The sequence below is a fragment of the Megalopta genalis genome, unplaced genomic scaffold, assembly GCF_051020955.1.
Source record: "Megalopta genalis isolate 19385.01 unplaced genomic scaffold, iyMegGena1_principal scaffold0023, whole genome shotgun sequence".
Taxonomy (NCBI): domain Eukaryota; kingdom Metazoa; phylum Arthropoda; class Insecta; order Hymenoptera; family Halictidae; genus Megalopta; species Megalopta genalis.
Genome location: NW_027476093.1, coordinates 2,760,469 through 2,787,467, shown reverse-complemented (window position 1 = coordinate 2,787,467; position 26,999 = coordinate 2,760,469). Strand labels below are relative to the sequence as shown.

At 46.0% G+C, this 26,999-nt stretch overlaps 1 protein-coding gene across 3 annotated transcripts in view; it reads left to right on the top strand.

Annotated features, from left to right (window-relative positions):
- LOC117217765 (irregular chiasm C-roughest protein) overlaps positions 1–26,999 on the top strand; it is a 263,272-nt gene that overhangs the window by 13,077 nt on the left and 223,196 nt on the right. Inside the window, exon 1 of one of the 3 annotated variants that reach the window (XM_076527481.1) lies at positions 19,513–20,059. The exons of the other annotated variants lie outside the window; for them this stretch is intronic. Coding sequence (XP_076383596.1) covers positions 20,049–20,059 — 11 coding nt within the window. The 5' untranslated portion in view covers positions 19,513–20,048. Of the gene's footprint in view, positions 1–19,512; positions 20,060–26,999 lie in introns of those variants that run through there. 3 annotated transcript variants of the gene reach the window in all.

The following is a 26,999-nucleotide window of genomic DNA, read 5'->3' as shown; positions in this document are numbered from 1 at the left end:
CTGAAAAATGAATTCCACTAGTCTCAGTAACTGGTCCAAAATTTTGCTGTAGACCTAAGTGGTCCAGTTACGGAGACTAGTAGAATTCATTTTCAGGACAGTTCCCAAAAATCTAGAAAATGAATTCTACTAGTCTCAGTAACTGGTCCAAAATTTTGGGCTATCGATCTAGCGGGACCAGTTACTGAGACTAGTGGGATCGATTTCCAGACATATCCCAAGAATCTGGAAAATTAATTCCACTAGTCTCAGTAACTGGTCCTGCTAAGTCGAGAGCAAAATTTTGGACCAGTTACTGAGACTAGTGGAATTCGTTTTCCGGATTTTTTATTCTTGATCCTTGCGGTTCATTTTTATAGTCACGAATTGTCCACAATTATAAAAACAAGCCACAAGGCTCGAATAATGGTATCTCCTCTTCCCAAATTATCCTATTTAGTGGACAATCTGAGCGTCAGTAAGGGAGACATTACTGTACCTCGAACAACGTTTTAGTAGAATAGGACTATCGCTGAGCAGACCCTCGCGGGCATTGATACGAGCCTATATTCGTTTTATATTACAAGTTTCGGTACTTGGTTCAATTCTGTTTTTTATTTGAGCCGTTTGATGCATCTTCGTGCTTCCAACAAATATTTCAGCCGTTTATAGTGTAGAAGCGGTCATATTTGCGCGTCATACGCGACCATTTGGATCGTTTGACTTATTTCCGCCTTATTTCCCGGCAACTGGACATTTACTCCATTGTCCGTAGTCTGATTCGATCGACGCCGTTCTCCGCACCAGATGGCCGTATCTTTCACTCGGAAAGCAACGAAATTCGGCGCGCAATTGGTCGGTTGCGAAACATCGCGGCGGCGCGGCGTTTCGCCTCTTTTCCGTACGCAACCACTCCGTTGGATTTGCATAAATTGGAAGAAATTCAGGGAAGCTCTCGGGCGTTCGCTTCGGGCCGGGATGCAAATATCTTGGCCGGGCACGAACTTATAAATCGAGATCGCAAAGTCCTCCGCTGAGGGGAGGTAAAAGTCATTGAACGTCGCTAGCCTGCTGCCGGAGAGCACGACTTCGAAGTGGGAAACTTTCCTACGGACGGTTTGATTTCCACAAAATGCAATCGTCGTCCGGCCGATTCGCGAGGCAACGAGTCACCCAGAAACCTACAAACGCCCGCTGTCTCCGATGCTGTGTGCATCGGCAAGTTAAGGGGCCGTCGGAGTTTCTAAGGGCTTGAAGCACGGTTTTTAGCGTGTACACAGGCCGCAAATCGGAGACCGATATTTCTTATTCATGCTCGGTTCTCGGGAGGGACCCATCGTTCCTCCGGCGCCATGTTCTCCCGATGGAATTGCCGAACTTTTGGGTGAAAGCTATCGGTAAATTGATAGGAAAATTCAGCGGGGGCGGTACAAATTATGCAAATTAATTGAGCCAACGGAAACGGTGGAATAGACGGTGTCAACGTTGATTCGAGTTCACCAGAGTTAATCGATTCGAACAGTAGCTTTTTTTTACAATTGATTCACCCTTCTAACGCTTGTGCGCTGTGTCGATTAGACATATTTATGACACAAAAAATCCGTGTATTTGGCATTCTCGTTTCACGTTATTTGTTTCCATGGATTTGAAGGTGGCAGTGGAAAATATCAAATAATCTATTTCGTAGTAAAGAATGCCCGAATTTGGCAAAATAAAATAATAACTTCGATCTAATTAGGAAGTCGCTAAAGTTAATAAATACCGCGGAAGCTGATTTTCCCGTAAATAACCTTTTCAAAGAAATCTATTCAAAGATCGAATGCTGTAATCTTTCCGGCGACATAAAATTAATAAATATACATATAGAATGTTTTACTAATTAACCGTGTATCCATGAATACTGCACGTTTACGCCCGAGTTTGCCACTGTGCTGTCCGACGAATATTTACGAAGCCATACGATATGATTAATTCAACTGTTTCGCGTTTCAGTGTTTTTAAATCCATCGACAAATATATATTTGCATTAATGTTGAAACACCTAAACGCTTGAATAATAAAACACGCGCGCTTAACGTGCACGTATCGCGCGGCGAGCGCAACGATTTTTGCGAACAGTAAATTACAGTAATGAAAGGGTGACAACCTCTCGGCGAATAAAATTAACATTAATTAATTTAATTCGATAATTAAATCGGTTCGGATCAGCGACGCCACTCGATATTTCATCTACTCTTCGTTCAACGTTGCAGCAACAATGGATATGTTTTTTTTTAATAAATTGAAGTTTGCGACATTAATTATTCTTTCGATTCTATTGCATTTAACGGATTCCGAACCGATTTGATGATATACCCAATTTATCGATGCAAAAATGAACGTATAAGTTTGACCAAATAGTTTCATCGTCCAATATCAGCATCCAAATATTACCGAAAATAAATTATGTTGCATTAGAAAAGACTGTTGATCGACGTGACTGCTAGCACAACGTAGACCTTATCTGGTGTAACAGCTTTTTGCGTAGAAGGTGGCCATTACAGTAATGTCTCTCTAATTGACGCTTAGATTGTCCACGAAAATGGACAATTTGTGGAGAGGAGATACGATTATTCGAGCTTTGCGGCTCGTTTTTATAGTCGTTGGCAATCTATAACTATAAAAACGAATCGCAAGGCTCGAATAATCGCGTCTCCTCTTCCTAAATGGTTCATTTTTGTGCACAATCTGTGCGTCAGTTAGGGAGACATTACTGTTTATCTTGATAAAAGAGCAAAATAACGTAAGCCAGTACCATACGCGTTCCGCTGCATACCATGTAACCTCTATCTGTAACATTTTTTCGTACAAAGAACATCTCTTACGAGTTATTTGAGTCGTCGTATTACGAGACTGTTTGTAATACGACGTCGTTGTTGTTTCGTCGTTCGTTTCGTCGAGCAACAATTTCAGAAACGAGCTTCCTTCGCGACAAAGATCGCCGATATTCGGGGCCCGTTTCGATGGCCGTTGGGAAAGAATTGTTTCGGACGCTGGGGAATACGTTGCTCGGTAACGTCGGTGGCGTTTCGACGGGCGAAACAATTAAATGCGATCGATTAATTTAGGAATACCGAATATTCTCACGGTTCCGCGTTATATTACCATTACCGGGCATGTTCGCGGCACACGGCCATCCCACGACCGCGTGCTCGTCCATCACTTCGCCTGGCCGCAAATTAATTATCTCGTAAGCATTATTTTAATTAACGTGGCCAACGAAAGCTCGTCGCGGCTTTTTCTGACCGCGCGCGTCCGCTCGCTGACCGCGTTTTTCTTCCCCGTCCTTTTTCCTCGCTTTTCGTTTCGCTCGTCGAACGTTTTCGTCGGCGTTGTTTTTTTTCTTCCCGCCGTTTCCCGCGGCCCCTAAATAGAAACAAATGGACGCGCGAACGTTCTCTCGATCGTGTAACCGTGATCGATGACGACGCCGGCTCGTTACTTCGACCCCTTTCTCGCGCCGGCCGCGTTTTCCGCGGCGAGCGAGGTAGAGCAATAATTAAATGAAATCAAAAGAAACGATCGCTATACGCGCGACGCCGCGGCCCTTCGCTTTTCTCGTTTCTCCTTTTTTTCCCCGGTTTTCCGCGGTGAAGGTCGCTGAGAAACGGTTACGCGCGCAGTGGCCTCCCCGGCGTCATTAGAAGTCGCTAATTGCGAGTTAGACACGAGGATCCTCCAACCACGAGAAACCCGCTTTATCGTCGGGAACTGTGCGGTGGAATGGCTCGCGAATCGCAAGCTTGCTTTTGAAACGATGCGCGCGTGAAGGAGCACTCCGCTGGAAAATATGGAAAAGATTTAACCCGATCGCATCCGATCGGTGCCACTCTGCTGCCAACGTTACGGGCATTAAACGCGGGCTAACGAGTGCGGGTAAATGCCCTTGCCTAGTGAAAGGGAATTTTAGAAAATTTGCTCTCGAATTGTCGCGCCGACGGCAAAAATTGCAGACAAATTCTAATTAATGCGACAACTGATTGTTCGAAGTAGTCGGATCGGAATAGTTTATCGTTTCGAAGTTGAAGATCGACGAGCAGAGGATCTCTAAAAACTTGTTCAAACGCGACGACAGCGACGATTCAATCTCAATTATTGAAAATCCTGTTAATAGGCTAAAAAGAATTTCCGTAGTCGATAAATCATTGCACGTCGCGATGCTGGCCGAAAAAGATCTCGCTCCGAATTAATCGTAAAATATCCTGAAAGATCTCGCGATAAATCGTAAACAGGAAACGATAATTTCGAATCCACGGTGCGCGCGGCTCGGCGTCTGGAAAACTTGAAAATCGCATCGGTTGTGTTACGCGATTCGAATTACGATTCGCGGACGGTAACGTTATTTTGTGTACACATTAGCGATTTTCCCGGACGATGGCCAGCGGATCGAGCGACGCTTTCGCGTCCGTGCGTCCGCTCGTCGCACGTTAGCTTCAATTTCCCGGGCTATTTAATATTTTTCGTGATCGGTGTTTAACGCGTCGCTAATCCTCGCGGCGCGCAGCGTTTTCCGTGGCGATCTGTCGCGCCTCGACGATGAAACGAAGCGCAGAAAATCTTCGGAGAAAGTCGGTTTCGCCGCGCGAACAATTCCCCGGAATCCTGTTAGTAATTCGTGTTTCAAAGCACGCCGGGGAACGCGAGTCGGAGACACACGGTGGCGGCGGATAACAAGCTGGTTAAAGGTTAAGGGTACCCCCGAAACATAAATAAATGTTTGTATGGACGATTTGCATAAACATACATTTTCTCATCGTATATTCCGGCGGTTTGCATAAATAACGAACCGGGAAATACGGAATGTAAAATAGCCGCGGTATAGTTCCCTCCTCGGGTAGTTCGAGCGAGCCGAACCACCGCGGGGGCGGCGGCTCGACGAGTGTCGCAACGTTGAATTAATCGTAAACCGAAGAACAAATGGTTTTTGTCGGCGCGCGGCGCGCGCTCCGGATCCCTCCGTCGGCGACGCGTTGTCGCGATCGGCTTCTCGATACGATCGATCGATCGAAAACAAAACGTTATTGAAACGAGCCGACCCCGCCGATGCGTCGCGATGCATCGCGACGCTGCCAACGACCGTGTAATACCCATTAAATTTGCGCGCCGCGAAACGCCGTAATCGCGACGCAGAGTGACCCATTCGCAATTAACCATTGCCAGTGTATTAGATTATTAACTTGCCGGTGACTAGCCGCTCGGAGACTTAATCCGTGGCGCTACACCCGACGGTCAATACCGACGGTGTAATTATGAGATACGGATGGGATATGACCACCGGTGTCTCTGATAATTTCACCGTGCCTCTTGCAACGTCTCTTGGAGGGCCGATAAATTGCCAGAGATTAATCGGTCAATTGATTTAACGCGTTTAAGGGATTACGCAGTCTTTTGCGCGACAAACGAGTACGCGATGGGTATTATTTCGTAAAATCGATAAAATGCTCGTTGTCGACTCTTATCGACTGCACACCGGACAATCGGTTTAGCGAACGCGTGCATTTCTTTCTCCTGTAATGCGCGATTAAATATTTATGACGCATCAAATTTGTTTCGCAAAATTTATAGAGCTTGATGGACGATCGAAGTCGAAGAAAAGTATCTGATTTCATTAATTTACGATCGTGGAAAGTCGATGAATTTTTTCAGGACAATTTTTAACGACCAGATAATAATACAGAACGAAACGTTGTAATCCCCCCTCCACCAGTTGATCCACAGGAATTGGTCGAATTAAATAATTCGGTTTCGAATTTAATAATCGGTTGTCTCCGTCGAACACGAACACGTAAAATTACACAAATAATTAATGGGTCGCGGCATTATCGATAATTTTTATCGCATGTTTCCGCTCGCGAGGTTTTTTGATCAGTTTCCCACGCGTCGAGGCGTTATCGAGTAGGAAAAACTGAATCCATTAATGGCGTTACGTAGCTCCGACCTAACGCCGATATATCCACGACAGTGTTAGTCCGGTAAAACAACAGAATTTATTATTCCGCGCGCGAATATTCATCGGTGTTAAAAAAGAGCGTGACCCCCGCGCGCGCGAGTGTACAAAATGATCAGCAAAATAAAATCGTATGGCCGTTCGAAACGGTTCGCTAGTAAATTCACAGGTAAAACACAATTCAGCTCTTACTTCTATAGAAACGAAAAAGTGAAAAATGTATCTATACGGCAGCGCCGCGGATTTCTACTCCATTTTGTTCGCTTCACTCTCCTGTTTTATGAACGACCGAAGCTGTCACGGTGAATTAACTTTATTTTGTAGCTCTTCGCGAATAAAGATCCCATTGATCATGCCGGATCGACTTTCCCTTTATTGGAACGCATCGATAACGATGTCACAGATTGTTATCGATACGTACACCGTATATTAGGGACCCGAACTTCTGACTGCTCCGTGAAGAATGGCAGCTCCAATTCATCCCGCGATTCCTCTTAGTTCTCGAAATCTCGCGAAAGCCGTCGAATCTTAAATCATCGTTGATCGATGCTCTCGTTATACGTACGGGGTGTCTTTTCGTCGGCGTCGCGATCGACGACGAGCGATCCTTCGCGAAAGTTTGCAGCCAAATAGTCTCTCGCCAACTAAATTAACTATCTTCGGCACGGTGGAGCACAAAATTCGCGCGACATCCGCGAAATACATTTTCGACTCGCGAGGATTCGCTGAAACCGAGTTTAATCGACGCCAACGTTTATCCGCAACCAACATCGATCGACACAAACTTCGAAGCATACATATTCAACGACCCGTGTGCATCGTCGACCAAGTGTAAACATAAGAAGCATATAAATACTTTGAGTTTTTGTTTACAAAAGTGTAACCAGCGGAAAATATTGTCGTCGGTCAACCCCTTGCTTTACAGCGGAGCTCGAGGTGGAGATACCGAACAGAATTTAACAGCGATTGCTACGAATCGGAACTCTTTCTCGCAACAGCAAACTTTTAACGAAGACAATCGCGAGAGACGAAGGAACTTTTGTCGCGCGAAATTTCTAGACCACAATTTATCCAACAAGTCGTCTCGTCGCCTTCGAAGTGGGACAACAACCATTTTAGCAATTGGTCCACGACTACGGTTCATTGATATTCGCAACGAATTTACGTAATCTCGAGGAATCATCGCGGATCTATGTTTTCCGTAGAAAGTTGCGTACGGTACGACTGAAAATGCTAGCGTCGCCTCGCTCGTAAATTGCAATGCTCCGTCTCGTTTTGCGAGGTCGGGTCGGTCCTTTGGAAGCCCACAGTACTCGTGGAAGTTTAGTTCGATCGACCCATTTTACAGGACGAGTACATTCGTAAATAACAATAACGATAAGATCGACGTATTTGCATTCGCTAGATTTAAAACAAGACTTGAAGGAAACTGTTTACTCGATTCGCTTTGGATAGTAACATAAAGTCCGACTAGGAAATACCGCCATCGACGGCCGCCGCAAATTATTTTGCCGATTGATTCGATGGAGCACGACGAACCGCGAGTCCGCGTATAATGCGACGCGGGTGGTAAACGAAACGCTCTTACTCGATTCTTCGGTGAGATTCTCAACCATGTTTATCCCATTGCGCCGGTACGCGTTATAAATTGTTTCGAAGTTGGTCGTAGGCGGCAGGGTCCCGCGACTCGATCGCGATCATCGATAAAGTCTATTCGGCGAAAATAACGAAGTCGCGGGAAAGTTGCTCGGTGTCGGTCGCAATTACCGGAAGAAACTCGGCCTGGAAAAAGTGGCCGAGCGCGCCGATGGCGATGCCTCGGTTTCCCCGGGATTGTTTAAAGTATTCCTCGGCGAAGTAACCATTCTCGTTCCGCGGCACGATAAATGGCAACCGTTTAACCGTCCCGCTTTTTACTTCCTTCCGGCTGCGACGATATAAATGGCACTGTTCAGCCGTCTTACCATCGGCTCCGGTAACCGTGCCGGGGTGCTTAAGATATCAAGGAGCCACCCCGCGCATCGAGATCATTTATTCCGACCCCGATACCTCCTCCTCCTCCTCCGCCGGCATACCGCTCGATAATAAATACCCAACGGATCCTGATTAATCCGCGATACACGCCGATAGTTCCGTTTCCTCGCCGGGCAATCGATCGAACGTCCGTTTTTCCCCTAACTACTCGACGGAGAGTTCCCCGAGATTTTCTTCTCTGCGGCGAAAACAACCACCGATGTCGCTTTCCTTTTCCTCGTTTCGCTCTTTCGTTCTTTCATCGGCGGTCTCGCTTTCCGTTTCGCGACCAATTTCCTGATGAATTATGGCGCCGAACGATTGTTTCGTCGAGGCCCTTGTTCTTCGGGCGTACTCGTCGAACAATAAGAATCTCTCGATTCTTAAGGAAGAACAGATAATGCGTATTTTAGTTATTAAACGTGCATCTACTTTCGACAAAAGCGTTTCTAATTAAAAATTGTGATCTCGAGAGAAAAGATGGTCCGGTATTAAACACCTTTACCCTATGATTTTAATGCACGCTTTACGAGTAATCGTGGTACTTGGTTTTCGGGCGCACCCAGTACGTGTAAATGTGTAGGTTGGCCGAGGCCGCCTTAGAAAGTCGAGCTTATCGCCCCTCGCGTGCCCAAACACGTTCGGGTAAATCGATCAATTGCCGTGAATTGGCCTTTTCGATGTAATATCGCAGGAAGGTCGTTAATCAGCTGGAAACTGCCACCCACGCGGAGCCGCGCCGGATAATTTTCGAGGAGACGAACGACAATGGCCGTTCGCTTTGAAGCGGTAACGAAGCTCGATTATTTTTTTTTCTGTTTGAAAAGTGCTAAAAGCGGGGGCGACATCGACGCGGTATGTGTGTGCGCGCGCGCGCGGCGCTTTCACGATTTCGTTATGGGATTAATTGATTGATGGAGGAGCGTCGATCACGATTCGATGGTTTATGTCCAAAAACGCTCCGAGCGACGTTGATACGGCGTTTTCTTCCGACGCGGCGATGGGAGCATTTTTCGTTCGCCGTGCAACAGGAAGCTCGATATTTCTTGCGAGCGAGAATATAACGAAAAGCAGATTCCTAAATGAATTTATTAATCGAAAAATCGTCGAGTCTTCGGAATCGTTGGAAATCGATGATGAATCGAGCGCGCGCGCGCGCGCGACTCGCCGGTGTTATATCCACTTTATCGCGTTTCGCCTCGTGTGTTATTATTGAATATTTGAAGATCGGTCTCGCTCGAAGCGGTATAAAATAATGAATCTATTTTCGGATTCGCGCTCTGCCGTTTCATGCGCGAGTTCTTCTTAATTATAATTCATCGTTGTTTGTATTCTCGGCTCACTCTTCATTCGTTCCATTATATTCCATTATATTCGTGTCGTATTCATCAAACAAACGTCCGTCGATAATTCATGGCTGCATAGATTTTATAATGGCAACCGGTAAAGCGGTCGTAACAGATCAATACCCTTTTGCAGTCGCCGCGCGCGGCGTTAATTATTATTATGGGCACAATTATTCCGATTTCCCTTCCTCTTCTCCTTCCGTTGCCCCAGCTGCTTTTTCCCTCTTCGTCCTTCGAGGGCCGGGAGTAAAAGGGACGCGAGGAAATTCAATTACCTCGGAGTAGTTTGAACATAGTATTTTATTAGCGCTTAGCGTATTAACAGTCTCCGGGGCTATCGATACCATCGCGCGACGCCCGAATTTTCTGACGATAATCCGCGGACCAAGTTATCGCTTGTCTCCCTCCGACATTTTCGGCTCCGGCTCCCTAACGAAATTTTCGTTTTGCTAATCCTGCGCATTATACGGCGAATTTTAAGGGATTTCGCGCGATTCGCTCCGTGGAACACGCGTAATCGAGTTATGAATCGCCGCGTGAAATTTTGATTAAAAGTTGCTCCGAGCCGGTCGTCCGCAAGGATTTCTAGATCCGGATGATAGATCAAATTTACTTAGAAGAAACGAACAACATTCGTAGCACAAAGGATGAATAAAGATCTAAACCAGACCTAACCCAGACAATGTCCCAGGGAAAGGGGATATATAATATTTATTTATACTGCTGCATTTAATATCGCTGTCGGTCGTCGTCGGCTAAGGTCGTTGTCGGTGAAATACCGTCGATGAAAACTGCCCCGGAGAAGGCTGCGTCCGTAAAATCGATGGGACCCAAATATTTGCTCGAAACAATTCGAATAATGCTTAACTCTGATATTTGTCAAATACACCCATTATGATGGGGGTTCATAACATCGAATGTCAAGAACCCGTGAATTATGCGAACTCGATCGTTCCACAGAGAAAACGCCGCGCTCGTCGACGAGAACAAAGCGATTTCGGGCCGCCGCTGTTCGGGGACTCGTTCCCCGTGTCAATAATTGGGCCGGTCGTTCGCGAGCGACAACCGCAGTTCCGTCCTCTGCTTTTCGGAAAAAAAACGGAACCGCTTCGCGGATAATGTCCCTTGATAAGCGGGACGAAGAAGATCCTTTTCCAGAGAAGCAGCGAGTAAGCGGCGATTTATCGGATTCGCCGACGAATGCGTGCGTGTACACGCTTGCCTCCTCGCGGACCTTTCAGTCTTATCCGTGACGCCTTTCTTCGTCCCCTAATCGACCGACGATTCGCCTAACACGCCCCGATCCGCGTGCCACAAACGCTTCCCCGGCCGTGTCTCATCGTCGAGGACAGCGCCGTTCGCTCGAACGAATCGATCAACGCCGAGATTCGTTTATATTCGATTAACCATCCAAGTGGTTCGCTGCTTGATCCTTGCTCGTTTCGTTGCCGTAATCATTAAACTTCGACGACTACGAAGAGTCGAGTCCCGAACCGTGGAGACTCGGCCACGCTCATTACGCGCGGCCCTTCTCGACCAGGTGAACTTCTTGCCGCTTGCCCCCGCCGTTTAACACGGTTAAACCCTGTTTTTCGTTGTTCCGAGCGGACCAGAGGCGAGCAAACGTATCTACCCTCCGTTCCGGGTAGATAATGTCCGCCAACGTTTGCTACCATTACACACAGAGTGTCCGATGAACCGTGCTCTAATGCGTTCTCACCGAAAAATAAATTCGCAGCAAAGGCTCGCTTGTTCGAACTAATGAGAGCAACATCAACGTTCGGATCGTCGAACGGCTGTTCCGTTGAAGTTCTAGACTCGGTCTTTTTCGATTTATTAAATCGAGCCAGTTAGGCGTGAAACGTGTTCCGCGTGAGCTGATCTTCGGGGGCTGATCCTGAGGCACCACAAAATGTTCTTGCGTCGCGTTCTAAATTAATTGTTGCATCGTCGAATTTGTTTATATTTAAAGATCTGTCAAATGTGTAGCTGTTGTATGAATAATAAGATTTCGTATGAATTTTTGTATGAAACCACGCAAGCCAAATTTTGTTGGGATCCACGAGATACAAAGAGATTGCGAAATCAATTGCTAGAGTAAATTAGGTCGTGTCAGTTTTGTAGGTCAGTTTTTATTTCGTGTGATTTTTATGAACACCCCGATGCGTGGGTCACATTTTTATAATTAGTAGACGAGTTCCGGAGAAGCAGTTGTTAGTGCCGCAATTACAAGCGAAAGAATAAAGAATTTTCACCGACCTGGCAAGATTTAAATAGCGACGATTAATCAAATTTGGCTAAATTGCATCTGAATTTCAAATTACAGAAACGACTACGAAATAAAGTTGTATTTCATTTGCGTCTGTTTTAATAGCAAGATGTTTTGCATAAATATTCATGGTTTAGCGATAATACAACTGATGCATTTGCATAGTGAGACGTCTTACAAAATAATTTGATTCAAAGTGCACAGAGTGTTTCCTTAATAGCGGTATTATTAAAATTTCTGTAATAAATTTACATTACGTTTTGGTAACATCGTTGTGCAGGAACTCTACGCGTATATCAACCTTACGTTCTAAATATATTGTTTAACTTAAAATTGTTCCACTTAGGAGCGCCTTCGAGCTTCCATCGAACGAGAGACGATATACAATATCTTGAATACGGTTCGATGCAAGAAAGAGCGTAACAAATATAACGAGCGTAACGTTGCAAGATTGTTTGTCACTCGACTACTTCGATGCTACATGCTCGATCATTCTCTTCAATAATCTCGTCCGACTTGCAGCCCGTCGTTGCATCGTTACCAGTAATATTATCGATCTTTTTTCGTGTCGCAAAGAATGCTCGTGTTTCCATTCGTCGATAAAAGCTGGCAGCGATGGATACAGTATAGAATAGGTACAGTAATGTCTCCCTTAATGACGCTCAGATTGTCCACTAAAATCCAGAGAAATCATCGATCGTCATCACGCCAAGATCGTTCGAAAATAATTATCACAGGGCTGGAAGGAAAGCAGCGTCTCCGAGAGGAAAAGATTGATTAAAAAAAAGACACCTCATTTTAGTGTTATCTAGACATAAAGTTATGACATGCCTTCCCACTCCCAAAAATCCGGAAAACGAATTCCACTAGTCTCAGTAACTGGTCCAAAATTTTGCTGTCGACCTAGCAGGACCAGTTACTGAGACTAGTGGAATTCATTTTCCAGATTTTTGGAATATGTCTGGAAATCCATCCCACTAGTCTCAGTAACTGGTCCCCTTAGGTCTACAGCAAAATTTTGGACCAGTTACTGGGACTAGTGGAATTCATTTTTCAGATTTTTGGGATATGTCTAGAAATCGATTCCACTAGTCTCAGTAACCGGTCCACTTAGGTCGATAGCAAAATTTTGGACCAGTTACGGAGACTAGTAGGATGGATTTTTTGACAGATGTAGTTGCGAATGTAGATCAATTTTTTGTAAACGTTCTGATTACTTTGGCTAAAAATATCGCTAAAATTAACTGTTTATTACAGTTTATTATTATTCTTAAGTCTGTCTCCTACACATTTGCTATGCAACTTAAAGTTTAAAGTTTCTGGTTTCTTTGCGGTGTCCTATCCCTATCCCCACAAAAATTTAGAGAAATCATCGATCGTCGTCACGCCAAAATCGTTCGAAAATAATTATCACAGGGCTGGAAGGAAAGCAGCGTCTCCGAGAGGAAAATGAAAACGAAGGGCGGCCCAAGAATTCGAAACCGAAACAATTTCTCGCAATCTCAACGATCTGTTTGCATAAAATGCAAATTCTTCTTGTCACGGTTGCGACCATCCTCGATATCAATGCTAATAGTGAAATGTCTACAGTAATGTCTCCCTTACTAGCGTTCAGATTGTGCACAAAAATGAACAATTTTGGAAGAGGTGATACGATTATTCGAGCCGTGTAGCTCGTTTTTATAGTTGTTGACAATACGTAACTATAAAAACGAACTGCAAGGCTCGAACAATCGTATCTCCTCTTCCCAAATTGTCCATTCTTCTAGACAACCTTAGCGTCAATTAGAGAGACATTACTGTTTAAGAAACATCTTCGTCTATGGCGCGTATGTACGGATGACATGTAATCGTTTGACCGTGTTTGAAGTGGCTTGAGCGGCTTTATAACAGAACCGTCGTTGGAACAAGATGAAAACGAGACTCTACGAACTGTTCGAATAGAAGTTACGCTAGCTCGCTCCGTTCGCCGGGATCTTGTTAACAGTTTGAAAGATTCGCCGGGCACTCGATGCGGAGGCAGATCCGCGGAAAGTATTGCACCATCGCATGCTCGGACAATATTCGTATCACGGCGCGAGCGCAATTAACGGTCTGGCGAGAACCGGGATTTTATTAGCGCGGTAATCGAATTACCAGTTTCGCCTCGGCCCGAGGAAGCGGTTTTGCGCTCGCGAAGGCGCCGATAGGCCTCGGATCGTCGTCCGATCGATTTCTTAGCTCGCTCGGCAGGCTGGCCGCGCTATTACGCGACATATCTATGCGGCGGATCGTAAAAGAACGAACAAGTTGGCCAGAAAGTGGGTTCGGCTGAATCGATAAAGCGGAGCCCGAGGGGCGCGGAGGTCGAGCGGAGAAACGGAGCGGAGACGCTGCGTTCGGGTTCGCGACGCTCGTTCCGCGTGCCGTCGGATCGTGCCGCGCGAACGTCTCTCGCCCTGCAACTTCGTCGCCGGCGATTATGATCTTTCATCGAGACACCGGTTAATCGGCGAGGTCGGCTCCGCTCGGGTCTGCTCGCGAATCGAACGCGATGGGAAACATCCCCGGTAATGGCCGATCGACGATCAACGACGGTGTCGCCTCGTTAATTGACCACTTACCGAGTTCAGCTGTGGCCTGGACAATCCGGAATTACCTGATTCTCGAGCACGGTGGGACACTCTTATCTGCGAATTATCGCGCATTACTTACGGCCCGATAACTTCCTTTTTTGCTGCACGAGAAAGCGAGGGAAGGAATTACCGCGCGCGACTTCGATGGGAAAAGTTGAGTAAAGTGTATTTATCGCGTCCAACCGCTTAGCCACGTTGGAATTCTCTCTTAAACTTTTCATTATTGCCAAAATTCAACAACATCGTACGCGCGTGTTGTTCGCGCTCTCGTGCTCGACGTAAAAATTAGTTGCACTCGAGGAATTTCTCGTACAAGTCGAAAGCCGCGTATCGTAATAAATTGAGGAAGAGTTGATTGCAAGACTCGAATGTTTAAACTTGAGAAAAAAGGATGTACGTTCGAGCGCTTTCGATGCCATTTTCTCGCGTGCTTAATATTACCGTTCAATATGTGCTCGGCTTTGGTCGCTATCTCAACGCAAACGTAGCCCCGATAAGCCGTCCTTAAGCGTCCAGTCGCGTCAAGCGCGTCGTCGAAGCATTCGCTAACTCTATCCGGCATCCTCGGCCATCGAACAATTTCGCTCGGCCGAACCTGTGGCTGACAGTTGCGACCAATTTTGGCGCGACGCGTGCACTCGTCTCGTTCGATTTTTCCAACGCGCGACGCGCGGAATCTGTTTGCGAGCGAGGAGGAAACGCGCGGCTCTCGTGTGTAATAATTGATCGGTTAAGCACGGGGGAAAAACGGGAGAGAATAAATGGAACGGCGGACAAATAAAAAGAGGAAGACACGCGGAGAACGCAAACTAGCGAAGCGTCGGGACTAAATTGGCCGTCGAACGCGTGCGGCACCGATCGATCGGATTCGATTGGTCGCGTTCCGCGAAAACGAAACAGCTCGCGCGGCCGAGCTCCGTTCCGGCCGAGTCTCTGGAGGAGCGAGCCGGCCGACGCGATCGCCGAATTGACCAATTAATACCGGGATACGCGATTCAGCGTTGGCGCGAGCATCAATTTCTCTGGAGCGGCTGGATCGTTGTTAATTACACGCCGTTAATTGAGCAGATATCCGCGGTAATCGCTGGCGCGGCGGAAGATGCGTAACGCGCGCCGCTGCGCGCGGAACCGTGCACTTGGCCAAGGAGCGGCCGCTGTTTCGCATAATGTTGTAATTATAATATGGACGACCGGCGGAGCCGATCGGCGAAGGCCCCAATTTCTTTCGCGGTCTTCGGAATTCCTTGTTGCTGAAATCATTGATTCTTAAAACGGTAAACTATTCGTTACATTCGTTTGATTATGTTGTCGGATATACGTATATGCGATATTAAAAGATAAAAGCATATAAAAGAGATTCAGAGGCATCGCAAATTACGCAAGATCGATTTTCTCCGTTCGAATCGAGATCGAAACCATCACCCGCGAACGTGTCCCGGATGAAAACGCAAACTATGCTCGAGGATACGGGTCTTGGATTGTTTGATCCATGTCGAAGACGTTGCGCCGCGACGCACAATTTCCGACATGGCTCTGCGAAAATGTAACCAACGATTACGTGTCCCCGGATTTCATCTCCGCCGTATCAGCCCGAAGATTTCTGAGACACCGGGCCGGGCGGTTTATCTAATTCCGTTCCCGTTGCATCGCGACGAACTTACCGTGCTTGATTATTTCGTAGACCGGAAAGAAATTGGACGATTTAGGCGGATCCCGTTTAGAATTTCAAATCGTGTTCATTGCTTTCTCGCGTCCGACGGATCGCAGCACCGCGAAGTTCACAGTCTAATTGTCTCCGCATCCTTCGGGAAGGATGATATCTTTGCGTATCCCGCGACGGTCCGAGAGCGTTCGACCTCGTCGCCGCGTTCTCCCTAGGAACTCGTTCCCGGAGGGAATATTGGCTTTCGCGCGAATAGCTTCTCTAACCAAATATTCCTAGCGGTTATTTCCTATAATGTTCTTATCGGTTAATCCTTTCGATAATCCGGATCGAAATTGAATCGATCGGATTTAAACGCGGTATCGATTTTCTAGTTTCGGAATTACCGATTCCTCTGTATCGGAAAAATTAATTAACCGCTTTAACGTTCGTTCATTACCGGCAGCGTGTTCCATAGCGAAGTCTTGGCCTTTGGCGCGTATCGTAACCGTCGTTGTAATCATTACGATCGTAACCGTACATCTCGTAACCGTCGTAGACACGAACGCGATGCGCGGAAACGTATCCTGGTAGCGAGGTAGAGATTAAATGAATGATTTCACGCATACAGCAATGTCTCCCTTACTGACGCTCAGATCGTGCACAAGAATGGGCAATTTTGGAAGAGGGGATACGATTGTTCGAGCCTTGCAACTCGTTTTTATAGTTGTTGATAAAACCATAAAAAACGAGCCACAAGCCTCCTTTTCCAAAATTGTCCATTTTTGTGCGCGATCCAAGCGTCAGTTAGGGAGACAATCTGGACGTCAATTAGGGAGACATTACTGTACATTATTGTGTACGAGCTGAGGGACAGTTTGAGAGAATTTACTGTACCGCTTTCGACGTGACCTATTTCGAAGTCTACGAAATCAATTCTGATGCATACACAGACACAGTAATGTCTCTCTAATTGACGCTTAGATTGTGCAGAAAAATGGGAACAATTTGGGAACAGGAGACACGATTATTCGAGCCTTGCGGTTCGTTTACATAGTTAGTAAATTGTCAACAACTGTAAAAACGAGCTGCAAGACTCGAATAATCGTATCTCCTCTTCTCGAATTGTCCATTTTTCTGCACAATCTGAGCGTCAGTAAGGGGGACATATACATATACGAAAAATATACAAGATGGATTCATTCGAATGCGCGTAGCGTGCGAAATAAACATAAATTCCGGAACTTTTCGATCACACCTCGCATGTGGCATCAGAGCTTAAATAGTCGAGACCAATTTGGCCGATTAACGATCGCAACAGCTGTCTTCCAGGGAATCTTAACAACCCGTGAACTTATTCTCGAACGGCTGACAGACATTTTTGCGCGAATAATTCGCGTGCGACGCGCCGGAAACGCTTGTTATCGCCGAGCAAATTTGAAAAGTTTGCGACGCGGTCGAGTCAATTTTGAAAGTTGCCGTGTACAAATGCTGCCGCGAACATTTCGAAAGTTCGCAGCGTCGCCCGACAACGCGGCGACCAATTTAATCGCGCCTTTGCTCGACGGCCTTCGAGATCAACCCCTGGATTCGATGATAAAAAGGATTCTCGTGTTCGCGTAAATTCCATCGCGGCGAACGCGAGCTCGCGTTTTCCCGAGCTCGTTTCGGTGTTCGGCCGTTGCACGGCCGCTCGGTTTGCGGCACGGATCATCTATCTCCGCAAGGAACGGAGGCAGAATAGGACGGACGAAACTAAGCGAACGTCAGGTCCATCGGACGTACCCCGAGGATGTTCGATAGTCCGATCGCGAAGCCGACACGGGACGTCGAACAAATAACGAGCACGTTCGCGAATACGCTTCCACACGCGGATCATCCGCGGCAGAGATACCGCAGCCGCTCGATAACTACCTGCCGGATAACTACCTGCTAAAAACACCCATCGAGCTCGCATTAATACGCGCGATCATTCGTTTAGTTCGCGCACCACTGATCGGAGTAATCTGCCAATGAAGACTGTAGCGGTCCGGGAAAATGTTTCGTTGAAATTTCCCAAAAAAGAAACGGTGCTTTACCGTGGAAAATTAACGATACTCTTGCCGAGGTAAAAGTTAACGATCGATCGGCGATTACGCGTATTTACGTATAGAAAGTGTTCGAACGTTTCATTTCATTTCGACCGGGGGTTTTCAAGCGAAATTGCTCGTCGCCGTTTTCGTTGATAATTTATAGAGGCAGCGATTACATAAATTTCTTTATCCAAACTCGCGGAGCTACGTAAAATCGAAGTAAAAACTTGTTATTCTTATAAGGCAACACGCGTCGGTCAATTTCTCCTCGGCGGGTTTAGTATTAATAAAGTAAATTCATAAGGTACTTCGAGTTTCCCGTATAAAACGTCCCGCCTTTTAATTTAAAATGTTTCTCGAACTATTGACTTTCTTTCACATTAACACTTTATTACACCGAACGTTCCGAAAACAAGGGCACGAGAGTCTGGAATATTTAAGGTTTGATTTATGGCGCGACGTTAATGCCACGTGGAGTCAACGAACCTGTCTTTCTCTTTATTGCATTTTCTTGCCACGATTTTATGGCGAGTTTAAAATCATGTAATTACGGTTCTAAGATTTTTAATAATATGCGTACACGATGTTGTAAAGCATAGTATTACTACGTTATATATAGGGTGTTTCATTGTAACTAACCTATAAATTTCACTCTGGCCCACGTTTCTTCGCGCACTTCTGTTAATTTTCAATTCATTTTCGATCAAACTTCCAAAAATCAGTGTTTTCCTTTTAAACGAAATATTGGAAAGGAAAGGAATACGAAAATGTTGTACCACTTCTCCTAATCGATATATTGTCGTATACAAAATCTGTTATATTTGCAGTACTTTTTCGTTTGTTTTACGCGAATGCATCCAGGATTTTTTATTCCGAAAATATTGCCAATACAGAGACTTTATACACGTCAGTATTTATTATCTTCCATTTCGTTCTAATATTTATTATTTAGAAGGGAAGCGTTATTTACCGAAGAATAAAATAGCCAGCATCGATATAGAATAAACTGTGAAATTAACCTTTAAGTTCTTACGAAACGTCGATTAAATTTCTAAAGTTGTTTCTAGCAGCGGAAACCCCTGAAGTCCGTCAACAGGGCACAGTAATTGGCTCCTCTGTTCTTCAAGAATTTATCGAACGCGTAGAATAGAAAGTCGCTCGCGTGTCCGTGCATGACTTACAGTTTCTCGTTCGTCGAAACGAGACCCTCGATCTTCTCGAAAGCTATACAAGCGTCGGTTGAAAAGAAAAAATTGCACTCCGCCCGTTTGATCGGTTCGCGGGCGCAGATTGGAGGCGCCGTGTACCTGTTCGCACGCTCGGAACGAGCGTCTCCCGTAGTTCCCGCGGAGCGATGGAACCGCGTCGAAGATCCCACGCGAATCGATGAAAATCGATAAGAAAGCGATCGTTAGAAGAAGCAGGATATAATTAGCGGCGTAACGAACGACGACGTTTATTATCGCGCGCGCGCAGCGATGTCCGTCCTCTGTCCATATTTAGTTGTGCCACGCGCATTCTCCCTGTCTCCGATAGGCGAAACCAGTTTTTCCAGGCCAGCCTGTCGCGATAGTCGCTTCCGAACCCTAATGAGAAAGTCTCTCCGTTCGATATCGATAAGATATTCCCTGTTCGTTATGCGTGCGCCACTCCGCCCTTGCCTCTCCGCCTATCGGTTCCAGGATCCCGATTCCCTGTTCTAATCCCGTGGGAAGCGAATCCTACGATCAGCCAGCCAGAGAGCAACGCGCGCGTCCGACGCGCGGGCAAAAGTGAAAACTCGCGATCGGGGCGGGCTGAGAAGTCGAACGTAAAAAACTGGAACTCTATTACGGTGGATATTCATTCGAGTTTGGCTCACGGCTGCCGACATTGTACACTTTTACGTCGGCGCGCAGCCGGTTGACCGACCCGAAATTTATTGCTAGCCGGCGAATGTGGCTCGTCTTCTCTCGACCGGCTTCATAGAGTCGTACCGAAACAGTGCCAGCCGGTGCCTCTCGGATTCGTTTGCCAAACGGCCTCGAAGATGCATCTTTATTGACCCGTTGCAACCGGCTCGTGGAAAGATAGCGACAGCGACGCACGGTGGTCGAGTTTGCGAAAATGTTGGACAAGAATCGGTGATGCCTGAAATGTGAGTTTATCGACGAATAATATATCTCTTAATTGTCTTAGATGCGTCAGAGTTGTCGTATTGCATCGCTAGAGTGCAGGTTTTATGCGGTTCTGATAAAAGTCAAAGGCAAAATAGCAGAAACATTCGGACGATCAATGTTACCGCGTTACTGCCAACTTATTAAACTTCTTAAGAAAATAAATAAACGTCTACGTAGTTCCTGCATACTACAATTAATTAAAACAATTTTTATTCGGACGTTACCGTCGATTCTTGAAGTATTTTCTCGTATCATTCGCGTTTTATTCTCCTTCAGAGATTATTACGTGGCATCGTTGGTCTTATTTACGACTTTGAACCAATTAAACCGAGCAAATCGCGCATAGCCGCGGCTACAGCGGCTACCTCTATTTATTTGGGCTCCATTTATGCGAACGAAATTTTCGCGAATTCCCGATTTTATGAACCCGGGCCCTCGGGGAATCCAATTATCCGAACGTGAACTCCGGTTACTTGAACGCGAAGAAGTTACAAGTGGCAGGGGCAGTTGGTCGACTCCGATATGAACCACCTAGTTACATGAACTGCTTGTTTCCCGACGAGTTCGCATAAATGGAGTTTCACCGTATCTTTTGATTCTCCAATTGCAACAAGAAAGAACTCGTTCCATCACGTTTCAAAGAAGTTGCGTAACAATACCCGGGTTACGGTATTGGATACGCTACGCGATAAATTGAATCTGTCGCCTAAACAACTTATCGAACGTCGTAACGCGTGAAAGTCGCATTCTCAATTTTCCAAATAATCTTGAACACGGTCGTTTCGTTGTAAAGGTTGAATTAATTTCAAATTTTTAACCACCCAGCTACAGCAATGTCTCTCCAATCGACGCTCGGATTGTCCACGAAAATGGACAATTTAAGAAGAGGAGATACGATTATTCGAGCACTGCAGCTCGTTCTTCTAGTTGTTGACAATTCAAGACTATAAAAACGAACCGCAAGGCTCGAATATATAATCGCATCTTTTCTTCCTAAATTGCCCATTTATGTGGATAATCTGTGCGTCAATTAGAGAGACATTACCAACTAGACAGACTACGCGTAGAGATTTCGATTCCTCGTGTCCATTGCTCGAAAACAAACGAACTAGAGACTGAAAACCGAAATATGTATTTTGAGGTTTAGGTTTTTTATCGGTACAGCAGAAAAATGGACAATTTGGGAAGAGGAGACACGATTATTCGAGTCTTACGACTCCTTTTTATAGTTACCGATTGTCAACGAGTATAAAAACGAGCTGCAAGGCTCGAACAATCGTACCTCCTCTTCTCCAAATTGTCCATTTTAGTGGACAATCTGAGCGTCGGTAAGGGAGACATTGCTGTATTTCCAATGTACGAAGTCATCCCTGTTCCGCTCTGTAAACAATTAGCCGTTGCAATCTCTCGCGTAAACTCATTGTTCCGTCTTATCGCGTACATCGTATCGTCGTCGTATACGGGAAAAAGCAACCGTGGAACGAATCCACTCGGAGACAGGGCTGTTAGGGCTCCGTTCGTTGGGCACCTTGAAATTAGACGAGATGCCGAGGATCTGCCGGGCCAGCTACCCTCCTTCGCCGATCTATTTTCGCCCCCTTTGTCGGGACTTGTCCGATAAAATCTCGGTGAACGAGATCCGCTATCGGCCCGTGTTTCCTTTGATCCGGTCGGATGTCTTTTACGGTAACTCGCCGGAAAATGGGATGCGTTTCCGGCGCGGTACCCGGCCGTCGCCCGACACCAGCCAGCGCGCCGCGTTACATGCATTTTTATCGTGCCAATCGCGTGAACGCGCGAACGCTTTGTCGCCCGGCTTTCTCCCAGGCCGACGGGCTCCGGAATAAGTGCGGCCACAGTTGAGAGCATCCTCATTACGGTCACGTCGCATTATATTCGAGGGAGACATCAGGAACGGGGAATTCTCACGTGGACCCGCGGAGATCGCACTTTGCTCGGCGTCGCAGTTCTGCGGCTGAATTCTCGCGAGTATCTCGATGGATCCTCGGTCATCGAACGGAAAAAAATGTTTTTACGTTGCCTACGATTCTTCGAAATCGTTGAATATATTTTTATTTACCTCGTGTTCGTTGCAATTGATTCAGGAAAGTCTCAATTTACATAAAGATCCGCTCTCTACCGATTGGAGCCGCCTAATTTGCTCAGTTAATTAACTCTTGAATAGAGAAATCTGCATTGCGACGAAAAATGTTGGCGAAATACCGATATGCTATACGGAAAAGTTTGATCACGTTGTCGTAAAATATAACAAAGTTGCCTACACGAGAATAAAGTGTTACGAGCGTTAATTATTATTCGCTGTACAAATTGATTTACCACTCTAACTTAAATCGTACAATTTATTTGCACTTCGCAACGCTCGCTCGCCATGTTGGACATTTATTAACCGATCGAAAGGCGCAGGAAATGCATAGAAAGTAACAGGAAGTTATTCTCAAGAATAGAATCGTGCCTTGTTTGTACGTAAATAGCGAAGAAATTCGCTGAAAAATGGCGACGAATAAATTTGTACATCCAATAAACAAAGCATGAACGTTGACGATAGGCAAATATTTCATTTCGTAACTCGTAAGACGATCCGATTCTTTTCCGATACTCGCGAGAGGCATTATTGGATCGGAGACAGTTCTACGATCGAATTACCAGCCTCTGCTCGAATATTCGATCTTCCAATTTGTTTGAGTTTTGCTCGGAAACGTGGATGACAACGTAGAGAAAAAATTAAGAAATTCTGTCTCGGTAATTGATTCAGGATGGCTGATAAGCCTAGAGGCAGCAGAGGAGACGCGGTGGAGCGGCCGAGGCTTGGAAGCTTAAGCTGCAATGGCAATATTTAGCCAGAAGGGTTGTTGGTACATGCAACCCCTGCATCGATAGAGATTTCATCTCATTGCCGCTTCTCCGACGCGTACGCGTCGCGCTAAGATCTTTAGCCCAACAAAAATGTTCTTTTAATCCCACGGTGCTATTCGCAAACAGGTTAACATTGTACAAAATAATCAGCATACATTTTAGAAACATTTTCGAATGTATTTCTTTATCTCGTGAATTTTGTCTATAACATTTCTATTGCGAATGTTATTTTGTATAACATCGATTCGATTAAGTTTAGTATTCTACTTTTCACAAAATATTGCCCTTTTCGAAACAGCTGCGGCTATCAAAAAATGTGGAAAAAGTGACAATCGTTTTAAAAAAACACGCGGCCTTTCTTCTCCGTTATTTAGCGTCGAGCGCGACAGAGCGCTGCTTCTTCATTTCCGCGTGAACCGTAAAAGGAAGGGAATCTAGCAGCCGATAAAAAGGTTCGCGGTTCGCGCGAAGAAACGCGAGTAAAGTCGGCCGGATAGCACGATCGCGGGCGCCAAGGAAAGGCGCGACTTTACAAGCATTACAAGTGAACTTGAAAAGCATTCCCCGGACGTTAAATCCGCGACACACCGATCCATCCCATCTCGCGCGAATTCGGTCACGAAATGCCGCGCGATCGAACGGATTCGAGCGCGTTCTTATTATTCATAGCGGCACATTCGGAGCAGTCACCCGGCGTGCGAGGGAACGCGTGAAATTTTCACACCATTCCCGGGCTGCGGCCCATTCTCCTCTATCCGCGCGTTTCCTCCTCCTATATCCGATTCTATTCCGCACGCCGGATGCTCCGAGGTGGGGGAAACAACGCCAGATATCATTCGCCTTATTTTAGTCTCGACTACCTGCTATGAATTTCCACGCGAATGATCTCCCCATCCCCCGCTCTCCGTCCCGTTTTCACCCTCTCGGTCTAATGCGCGGAGTTGTCCAATTCGATTCAGCCCCGTCGTCGCGAGATTGCACTCGCCTATAAAACAATGGATCGGTTAACGACGGTACCAATCAAGTTTTCCTCCGATATCGCGTCGCTAAAAAGTTTTTACTCCTGCAGCAAGATAAAGGGTCGGCCGATCCTACCGCGTCGTTTCGATTCATTTATACTTCCGCGTCTTCGATACCGTTACAATGGAGGTAACAGTAATGTCTCTCTTATTGACGCTCAGATTGTACAGAAAAATGGACAATTTGGGAAAAGGAGACACGATTATTCGAGTCTTACGACTCCTTTTTATACTTACCGATTGTCAACGAGTATAAAAGCGAGTCTCGAGGCTCGACTAATCGCATCACTTCTTCTCAAAACCGAGCGTCAATTAGGGTGAGTTTACTATACTTGCGCTGTACAGTAATGTCTCTCTAACTGACGCGCAGATTCTGCACAAAAATGGACAATTTGGGAACAGGAGTTTTTAGCTCGTTTTTATAGTTGTTGACAATTCGTGACTATAAATATGAACCGCAAGGATCGAATAATCGTATCTCCTCTCCCTAAATTGTCCATTTTTCTGAACAATCCGAGCGTCAATTAGGGAGACATTATTGTATTCTTGGGTATGGGGATATTTTTGGGGATGTGTCTGTAGTAAACGCGATAAACGAAGTGGATCTGCTTGCATCTGCAAACGTTGCAACGTAAACTGTGCAGACGATGAATTAATTCTAAGGCTACTTATTAAAATTAATCTTCAAGTTGCATACAACTGTTATCGTCAAAGTAGATTTGGTCGACGAAGAAATTGTATCTTCATTGCAAACACGCATTCGTTCTAATTGTAAATACACAATTATTTTAATCGCAAATATACGTTTGTTCCGATCCAAGCAGATTTAACCGATACAATTCGACTCGATGATACAAAATTGAAGATTAATTACGATTTATACGATACGGTATCGTATAAATTATTCCGCTGTAAAACTACAAATATAGGAACAATCTCGAGAATCTAGAATGCGTCCCGTTTCATCCGAATAAACATTCAACCCCTATAACGGGCACTTGAAGTTTCCATCCCTCGTTCTCATACCGTATGTATAAGGACGTCCATCGCATATGCGCACTTCCCACATCTCTTGCTGAAAGGAAATACAATAATAAGTTATATTCGAGAAAACTTTTCGTATTTCCGACTGTTTCGCCCTAAAGGGATCGTTTCCTTCTCAAAATAAATTAGATCTTCTTTAACTTTCCCGTTCCCGAGAATTCTCTTACAAATTCCTATTTCGATGCTCCCTAAAATGGACGCGGCGGATAGGGAACATAATTCACTTTAGTGTTCTTTCTGACAGTTGTCGACTTTTTTGTCTGCGCAACAGTCGTTGCACGATGTTACAGATGCTGGAGCTCGATTTGGAGCTTTTCACGTTTTTCACGGGTATCTTTCATACTTTTACACGTATTTAGAGCAGCTGCAATTACTTTTACACGCCACACAACGATTCCAGATCGAAAGTTCTAAAATAACCCGAAGTTCTGCAATCGTTTCGGTCAAATTCGCGTTATACCCGAAGGGTTATCCTTAGAGCGGCGACGTGCGTCAAATTGACACCAACCACTAGAGTGGTGACGTGTGTCAAGTTGACTCCGTATCACTATAATACTAATGGCTTGACGGCAAATTGATTTCATATCGACAATGCCGATTCGAAGTCATCCGTATGGTTGGTGCTTCCACTATTGACGTGGAGACAGTTCGATGTCGAGTCAGCATTATCGATACGAAGTCAATTTGACATCGCGTTGTCACCAGTGATATTAAAATAGTGGCAACCGCTCGGAGGTTGAGCAAAATGTTCAAACCCCAATTAGTAGAGCTCTAGAGAAGCGCACAGAATTCCGAAAGAAGCACGCGCAGGGCGCACTTTCGGTGCACGAAGACGATACTTTTTCTTCCATCGGATCGCGACGAGCTCAACGTTGCAAAATAAGATCGCTCGACCGAAGCAGGACGCATTCTTCGGATCGTAGTCATCCGAAAACCATTGGAAACAGTCGCGCGAAACTGTTCTACCTCGGCGCGGCGCATGCATCTTCGAGGGTGCCCGTTCGAAAATCTATTTCTCGTCGGGCGACGATCGTTCGTCCCAGTCTCTGCGAAGTTCACCGTTCTTCCGGCTAGCACACCTCGAATTCCAATGTCTTTTACGATTCGCCGCGGTGGTTTCGCGCCGTTGTTCGAAAGCTGTGCGTTCGATCGTCTCGGTTTCGTAGCTGCGGACCCTTCGTCGGTCGACACGCACGAGGGACGGTAAAGAGGGAGCGTTCTCTGTACAATTTGCGCCGGGCCGAACGTGATTTCTCGCTCGTTACAGACGCGATCCATTCGCGACACTCGTTTCGATGACACTCGACGAGCGGCGAAGCCTTCTTCGCACGTCGCTGTCCTGCGTCCGCGGGGTTCGCTGAAAAGGTTTCGAGGAGGAATTCCGTGCGCGCGCGATTGCCTTGTCGGCGAGGGTCGATTTTTCGGGGTGAGAACGCGGTTCGATCGAGGCTCGCTCGAATTACCGAAAATTCATCCGGTAGACACGATGCCGCGAGAACGAGAACGCTAATTGCGCCGCGATGGAAAGCTATAATTACCGAACGAATTGTAGAGGGCGCAAGAACGGAGCAAACTTTGAAACTTATAATTAAGTGCTACTTGTTAGGAGCTACAGATTATTGCTACCGATTGTTTCATGCTAGTCGGCTGTCTCATTAAGATCCTACGATTTCAGCGTTCGCTCGTAGCTGCAAAGACGCTAATAACACGGTGGTCGGGTTGATTCTTTCGAACGGTCGTTCTCGCGAATAGCCACTATTTAGAAACAAACAGGTTCGAGTGGAACATTTTCTACGTGCGAGTGTTTAAGGCTGGCTCGTCCCAGAGGAGGCCAATTAAAGATAAATTGGCCGCGTTATTGCCCCACACGTAGCGCGAGCGGAGGACTGCTTTTTCATGGACGACAAGAGGGTCGCAAGTTCCCCTTAAGGAAACCAGAATGCTAATCCCAGAATCGGTCGCGGGCGACCTTGTACGTGTC